At 45.9% G+C, this 8815-nt stretch overlaps 1 protein-coding gene across 2 annotated transcripts in view; it reads right to left on the reverse strand.

Moving 5' to 3' along the window:
• Positions 1 to 6589: 6589 nt before the first annotated feature.
• VAPB (VAMP (vesicle-associated membrane protein)-associated protein B and C) overlaps positions 6590 to 8815 on the reverse strand; it is a 44357-nt gene continuing 42131 nt past the window's right edge. For both annotated transcript variants that reach the window (XM_015560734.1, XM_015560733.1), the window contains exon 6: positions 6590 to 8045. In XM_015560734.1, coding sequence (XP_015416220.1) covers positions 7887 to 8045 — 159 coding nt within the window. In that variant the 3' untranslated portion in view covers positions 6590 to 7886. The remainder of the gene's footprint in view (positions 8046 to 8815) is intronic.

Here is an 8815-nt window from a genome sequence, read left to right on the forward strand (position 1 = left end):
TGGCCAGTCAGTGCAGTCATTTCTTCAGAACAGCTCCTTCTATTGTTCAGAAAATGCTTCTGTCACAGGTCTGATTTTAACCCTTTAGCGATTACCACCATTTTCAGCCCCTCTTATAGAAGCTCGTGTCTGAGATGCCCAAATCTGCCTCCTCTTTTGTGTTGTCTGTGAAGACCAGTCAACAGGACCCCCACACACAAGTGTGACACAGGCATCCGGACAAGGACAATAGTGAGTGAGCTCGTACAGGGCACAGGTCGAAGCTCCAGGAGTTGGCTGTAGAGGCTATTTATTTCCTTCTACCCAACCCACGTCTATACCCTTTGCTTCGATCCCTATTCCTAGAATAATAAGGATCCCTGTGCCCACATCATGAGTATGCCTGAGAACCTTCATTTCTGCTGGTGTTATCAGCCCTGAGTGTGGAAAGCCTGTTTCCCTGACCTTATTCACTCCACATCTTCCTGAGTGTTCAAATGGCCTTAACTCATATGAAAAGCACCTTAACCTCATGCAAAAAAAAAATGCAAATTAAAGCTAAGCAATCACATGTCCTCTTCAGATGAGCAAAGGCACAGGAAGCAGACAACGCAGCCTGCAGGAAGGGCTGGAATGCGGGTGGTCCTGGACCAGGAGTAGGTGCACCCTCCCTGGAAGACAAACTAAACCACTTCTAGGAACTGTCTGGACATTCTTGCTCATTTACAGGGGTGTTTGCTACAGCTGTGTTTGCAGCAGCACGACCAGAAACTACAGAAACGCCCCAGTAGAGGGCTGGCTCAGTGAGTTATGAGCCCATCACACCGAGGAAAACTACAGTGCCACTGAGCAAACACACGGGTATGAAATGATCTCTAACATACAAAGTCAAAGCACAACACGCACAACAGAATGGGTAGTGCGTGCTGCCGCTTGTAGGAAAACACAATGGCCATCCGCACAGACACATGTGCGCACACAGACACATGTGCACACACAGACATGTGTGCACGCAGACATATGTACTCTGAGGATCTCTTAGGGAGAGTCAAACAAGAAACACATAAAGCAACAGTTTCTGGAAAAGGGAAGGGGATTTGAGCTTAGAGAAAAGCTCACTTTGTACTGTCTGCCCCTTGGCCTTGCTTCAATGAAGTCTTACCATTTGCATGTAGTACTTTGACTAAAGAAGCTAAAAATTTTTCACTAATATGTCAACAAGATAACATGGTGACATTGAAACTGTCAGCTGTTGCTTGGGACAGGGACCACCCCACCTTGCAACCTCTGACAGCTATGGCTCTCTGGGCAAGAGTTTCCTCATCAGAAAAGTGAGGACGTTGACCTAAGCCATCTCTTGAGTCTGTTTTCTGGCGCAAAATACCTATAATCTTTCATTTAAACCAATTTTCTGTTCCTAAGCAGCAGTGGCAGAGTAGTGATGGGCTCTAGAATGTTCTCTAAAGCACATCTCAAGGCTCTTAAGCCATCCATTCAAAATAATTTTACACTGAAGCATCCCTTAAATATGTTCAGAGCAGAGTTTATTGAACATAACACAGAGACTACTAGTACAAAAGTTTGTGCCTGGGCAGGGCAGGCTTCTTCGGGCTGCCACGGAACATGTGAGAGCACGCTGTGCATGTCTCTTTGGATTTGGACACAGTGGAAATACATCTCCTTCCCTCTGGAAAATGCCACATTAGCCAGAAAACCTCCAACCGATTACATATCAAATCACCAGAATGTATGGCGGTGGAGAATCCTTTCCTGCACCAACTTTTAAAATGAATCCCATGTCCAAATAGGAAATTCAACTTAAAATACATCAAAGAAAAAATATGCAATCTAAAGCATTCTAAGACATCCTTAAAACACTAAATTCCCCAAATGTTAATGTACATTGAAGTCACAATGAAAACACGCTGCGGAGATCTCTCCAGACAGAGAGAAAGATGTAAAGCAGGGAGGACAGCAGGACATACTAAAATACTTCTTGACTCAAAAAGGAGAGGGGAGGCGAAGGGAACATTTAAATAGATCATTCTGAGTTTCTTATAGGAAATTCCAAATGGCAGTTTATAAACGGTCTTTAAAGAGGAAACACTACCAACAGAAATGAGAGCAAAATGCATTTTTCTAGTGTATGTATAAGCTTGGATCACCTTATTGCTTACAAATGAAAACCAAAAACCAATCACTCCCATTGATTAATTTCTTGGCATCTCCCACGGTAATTAACAGAGAAGGTGAACTGATAAATGTTTTGCTGAATGAGTAAGTAAATGAGGAAAAGCAAGAAGCTGTTCTTGTCCACGTGGTCTCAGAAGTAGACAATCAATTCTGATCTTTGATTCCAAGTAAAAGGGTCAATGGGGGAAAAAATTTCTAAATGCATGCTGGACAAGAGGGTAGCAGCTGAAATGAGTTTACGTCTGACATCCTAAAGAAAGATGGGAATCCAGGCAAAAAGAACCAGCCCTTTGGGTGTTACATGGAAAGCCATCACATCAAGGTGAACAACACACAAGCTCATTGATCATTGGCTTCAACTGTGAAAGGCGATGCGTCCTTGTTAGCACGAAGCCTTAATGAAATTGTGTTAAGATGGCTGATTTGTCTCCCCTGGTTGGTGTTTACTGAAGGGAAACAGAAAATACAGGGTAATCCGTTTGGTTTCAGCCAGGCCTGGCTTTGGATACCAGTGAAACGAAGCTGGGGAGCCACAGACCCACCTGAGCAGCCCCATCTGCAGCTGCCCCACCTGAGCAGCCTGGGGGGCTCCTGCCGCTCATCAGAATGCAAGCGGGACAGCGAGCCAGCCTCAAGACAGCACTCACATCCATTAGACAAATGATTAAATATACATCAACCCCCGGGATAATAAAGTAATTGTAACGGGGCATTGTCACAGGATCAATGTTTCCGGGTTTAAAAATAAACATTAGCATTTATCTAGTAGCAGAAAACTATTATCCCCCCGTACTGTTTTATTCAACTGACATCTTTTAATCAAAGCAATCCATATCGTGGCAGCATTCCAAGGTATCATAATTGCAAATATTTATGGCAAGTGAGATAATAGCTATATTTTTGTTGCTAGCTTTGTCTTCCTTTCCTACGGATCGGATGCCAACATTTTCTAATGAATTAATTCCATTAAGAAAAAAATCCGAAGTAATTACATTAATGGGGAAGCCTCTCCTCCACCTCCATGGTTTCACTTTTAACTATGATGCACAGCCGTGCATGTGAGCACACGCCTTCTAAGTTTTTTCAAAATATCTCTGTAATGAAAATAAATTAAAACAAAACCTTATTTCTCAGTGGTGTCAAGCAACCCCTCAAAGGAAGGTCTGAGTCTCTCGACCTGAGCTGGGGGTGGCCTTATGCGCCCCAACTAATGGTCTCAGAGTCACTGAGTCGGCTGCCGGTGGGACTCAGATAAGGAGTAGGGTTTGGGAATCTGGCCTGAGATTTACTTTCCCAGCCTCACAGGTTTGCCTCTGGGCCAATGCTCTGGATCAGGGCCTGCTATTACTGGCTCCCATTGGTGACTTCCCGGAGAAATGCAACCTGATTCGGGAGAGCGGAGACCAGCAGCTGGCTGTTTCCTAACCCTAGCAGGCCTCTCCTGTGACGCCCATTCTAATGAGCTGTCCTGGCTCCCAGTTAATTTGGGCCACCACCCTCCTCCCTCCCTCCCTCCCAAGACAGATTGCTCATTTGCTTCCTTGAAGCCCCAGACTCATTTCCAGGAGCACGTGGCAGAGGCTGCAGGCACTGGGAAGATGGAAACGCATTTCTTTACTGTCTGACATGTGTTCAGTTCCAAAACCAAAAACCATCAGAAGGAAAGTCCTGATTCTAGCCACTTTCTCATAAAGCAACTACGTAAGGTATGAGGGCGGCAGATGCATAAAGGTGTATACCGCCAGTGCAAGATGGGGAGTTAGCTCACCACAGCCTTCCCTGAGGTCACCTGTGTGACTCTGAGGTTGAGACAATGTCCCAGTGATTCAGGCCCTTCACATGGGGTACAGAGGGGCCCCAAGGGCCTGATCGGATCTGCGTACTATGAACTGTAGTCACCCACATACTCTTTAGGTTAGGATTAAGTCCTACTCCATCTCAGCAACAGCAGGACTCCTAACTTTTGATTCATTCCATAGTTTTACTGCGCCTTCTCTAGCCAGATGGGTTCAAAGGAAAGGGGGAGGAGAGGCTGCTCTGGGATCCAAGGCCATTGCCAACTCAGTCTCAGAGGTCAAGGTCATTCCAGTGTTCAGGTGACTTTGCAGCCCATGTCCCATTTTTCTGCTTACTTTTCTCTTGTAAACCAAGAATTTCACAAACACACCAGAAAAAAAAAACTTTGTAAATGGGCCAGTTCTCTAGAAAAGGAACCGAAAATGACAAATGGTATTACATTTTGGCATAGATTCAGAGTTTGCAAATACAGAGATTTGTGTGTGCAAACAATATAGGCACCACTGGAAAAATGGGAAGCTACTTACATATGGTTCATGTCACACACACACACACACACACACACACACACACACACGGCTTGTTTTCAAATTAATTTGAAAGGCTGTTTAGCTCTGAGCTATCACTGCCTACAGTTCTGTCTGACTCGCCACCGTCAGCACTGGTATCTTTCGATAGCAATTCTGTTCCTAGAATTTGTTTGAAAGCGTTTAGGTTTACACAGATCACTGGAGGTTCTTCATTTTCCCCCTTTTGTGTTATGCAGGTATAAGCTAGGTATAAGCCATCTCTCTAGGCATAAACTGTCCACTGGTAAAAATCAATTTTGATTTTATCAGTATTTATTACTGCTGGTGCCAGCAGTTTAGAAAGACTAATGAGGGAAAACATGCAAACTAGGAGAGAAAAAATTAAAGCCGGGTCCTCACACCTACAAATTTTAGTCTGCTCTCTTCAAGAGGTATTTTTGTATCGTGCCAAGGGAGCTTAAATTATCCATTTAAAAATGTGATCAATAAAAATTTATGGCACTCTGTTATTGCTTACATCTCAGTACTTGCGAACTGCATGGTGGGTATTTCTGAAACAAGGGCCCCAGGCTTTGAGGTGCTACGGAACCAGCGGCCACCTTGCCTGCAGTGCCCAGCTCTGTTCCTGGCCAGCACCCCAACCAACGTCGGCCTCATTCTGTGACAGTTTATTTCAATTTTCCGACTCCCACCCTCGCAGGATAGAACAGAACATGTGATAGGACCGTGCACATCCACATCTCTGCCTTATTCTCGGTTTTCCCTTCCAGAAAAGGCCCCCGAAATGTGTGTTTCTCCAGGGCCAAGCTCTTGAGTGTTACGGCTCTTAAAGTGGCCCCTGAACCTTCGCAGAGCTGGCTCCCTCACACACTCTCTGGTGACACATTCTTTACTGACCAAGACAATTCAGAGAACAGCCAATCTCCCTGCACTACCCTCACTGGGGAATTCCCTTCTCCCACTCAGCCAAAAAGTCCCACAAAGTAACATGTTCCCCAAGTTTGAACCTCTAAGAGGGAGATTTTACAGGATGTTTAATTAGAAAAAAGAGACAATTCTGGATTTAAAATTTTGGTTTTTAGCTACAAAATGCCCATACTCTTAAGAAGCTGAATACCTGCTTCCAGATGTCCACGAAACGCTGTCACAATCAAAGACCCAAAACAGAGGCTTCCTAGGCACTCTAAGAACTTAGTCACCCTAGGGAGGCACCAGCAAACTGCAGCCTCAAAGGCCAAATCCAACAAACTGCTTTTGTGAATAAAGCTTTATTGGAACACACAGCCATGTCCTTTAAGAGCAAGTGTGCAGCCCCTGCTCCAGAGCCACGGGACATTTGCGGCCTTCCTAACCACTTCAATTCCCTCCAAGGTGCGGCATGGGAGGCAAAAGGACTAGTCTGCTGTGGGCCCACACCTGACACATTTCAGTCCACATGCCTCGCAGCTCACTCCCAGGACCCACATGGAAAAACTACAGAGACTCATTTACAACGGGCAGCCTTCCATGGCTGCCTGCTCAGTGCAACTGGTGCGACAGGTGCAGGACATACTCAGGACACAGAGTGACCTTATTGTGAAGACAGCAAGTTACTGACTAACCAGACTCCCGCTTTCCAGGCTGGATCCTGATCAGATCACCAGAGCCAGAACCTCGGGCCATGTGCCGAGCCAGACTGAGGGGAAGAAGACTCGGGGTATATGGCTTCTAAGAACTGCCTTCCTGTTGATGAATCTGTCTTTTAGACCCACTCACACACGGAAGCCATCTCAGTGTACCTCCCACTAGTCTCTTCTGCAGGGCTCCTCGACCCAGAGGGAAGGTGTCTTTGCCCCGAGAGGCAGGCAAAGCAATGGAAGGGGCAAGGGAGACTGGGGCTTACGATGTTCAGCAATTTTATTTTTATATTTGCAGTTGAAGCCATCACCTCAAATGTGTGTGTGTGTGTGTGTGTGTGTGTGTGTAATTAAACGTATTTTTTCTCATGGGTATGGTACATTTTAAAATCAACCTTCCAATGACAAAATAATGATGATTATGATAAAAATAATTCCTCGCATATAGCAAATGTGACAAAATGACAAAAGAACTCTGAATTTTGGGGATTTATTTTACTTTTTTTCTTTTTAAGATGCTACATAGTCAAACAGAATTGGGTTGGTCTTTTACGGCATAAAATGATTCCACAGTCAAACTCTCAGTTACCACATGCTAGATGGACTGCCTGCAGAGCCCCTCACGCAACCCTCCCTGCCCCGGCGGCTAACTCCCTCGCCTAACCCTCTGCTGCCTAACTCACTGCCCGATCCCTAGCTGGACCTGTAAGGTCGGATCAGGGCCAGGCTTGGGGTTCCTGTGCTGGAAGTGTGAGTGCTGGCTGAGGGGTGGGCAGTGAGAGAACAATATAAAAGATCGGCTGCTCTTCTCCATTAAAAAGGGTACAATCGAGTTTACTGTTGCTACTACAAATTTTCCTCCCTCTGATAGTTGTTAATTTTTTACACAGAAAAATACTTCCTGGCTGCTGTTCTCCAACATTCAAATGAACCACACGTCTGTATATGCGTATGCAGAGTCCACAGCCCTCTGGCCATAATGCCAGCTTCAACTGCGGCATTATGTAGCACAGGTGATTTTTAGGCCACAGCATTAAATATATTCTTGTGACAAGAAAACATGAGATGAAATACATTAGATAAGTTAAATATGCATTAAACATCTCCGAATACAGTTCAATCACACGACGTGAACCAACAGGAATTTAGCTTGGTCCCTTTAAGAGAACAAAGCACTGGCTTTTCCTTCCAAAGTATGGGCCAATCGGCGCCCATGCCCACCCGTGTCCAGCACCCTGCCCATGCCGCCACAGCACAATTCTCCTCGGCGGCTGACTCTGCTCATCAGTCCCAAGGAACTGATGGCCTGGGCATCACACGGACAAGAAGCCTGGGAGCGAGCGAGCAGCGTGGGCTGACTGTGGAGGGATGGTATTCCCACCACGCTGGGCTCTGGCTCCCAGGCCGGCACCCAGGCAAGGAAGAGAGTCGTGTTTACAGAGAGGTAACCAGCGACATGGACCAAGGCTACGGATGTTTAAAATGACATTTACAACATGCCATTACCATTTAATCATGGCTTCCCTTATCATTAACAAAGATCATTCTTTTCCCCATCATGTATTATGCATTTGTATCTTTCTAAAAGATTGTTACATTGTGTTACATTTGTGTATGGGTGCACTCGCAGGCGCAGGAAGGGGTAATTTAAAAGGCAAGACCTGTGAGATGTCATCATACATAATTTCTTTTTATACATGGTTATGATAAATTTAAATCCCATGATATGGCGGATCCATCAATCCAATCGACCCCCCTCCACATGCTGCCTCTACAAGGCGATCTTCCCTATGATGACACCGACGATGAAGAACAGGACTACCAGCGCGAGCAGCCGGGTGCTGAGGCCCTCCTCCTTCCCTGCCGTGGCCAATGCAGGAATGGGGCTGTTGCTCGGCGCCGTCTTCCTCATCCGAAGTCCATCTTCTTCCTGAGGGAGCAAGTGCACGTTTCAGACAATCCACACACCAGAAGCAGAGTCAGCTGTACAGCTTAGCAGGGGGCTTTCATACCCACACTCAGACCCCATGATGTGGTCCAACTTCCTCATTTTGAAGCCTAGGAGGGGGCTGATTTGAGGCCACTAAAAAATATCAGAAGCCCCTCTTTTCTTCCATCCATCCTACACATTTTTGCACCACAAATCCAAGCAGGGCACACCTTGGTTCCCCATGATTTATAGAAAAAAGTTCTTAAGATGGTCTAGTCTGGACACACCCACTTTTTTGGCCATGTCTCCCAGCTGCTCTTCTTCACCTACATCCAACCCCAACCCCTCTGTCCTTCCTTCCTCTATTGAAGAGGCTTCCCTAATGAAGTCATCAGTTTTTGAAATGATAGGTACCTCTCAAGACAGGAATATAAAAAATCACAAGAATAGAAACCAAGATGGCGGCATAGGTAAAAACCGGAAATTGCTGCCTCGCACAACCACTTCAAAAATACAGCTAAAAGACAAAACGGACATCACCCAGAACCACAGGAAGGCTGGCTGAGTGGAAATTCTACAACGAGAAGGAAAGAGATAAGCACTGAGACTCAGAGGAGGTGCGGAGGCGCACGTGGAGAGGGCTGGTGGCTGAGGACACTGTTGTCTTTTTCAATCGGGAGGGAGTCTCAAGCTCCTGACTGCTCTGAACTCCAGTTCCGGGCGAGTCTCTGGGGACCCAGACTCATACGGGGAGAAACTGGACTGTCTGG

Source organism: Myotis davidii, unplaced genomic scaffold, assembly GCF_000327345.1.
Source record: "Myotis davidii unplaced genomic scaffold, ASM32734v1 scaffold75, whole genome shotgun sequence".
Taxonomy (NCBI): domain Eukaryota; kingdom Metazoa; phylum Chordata; class Mammalia; order Chiroptera; family Vespertilionidae; genus Myotis; species Myotis davidii.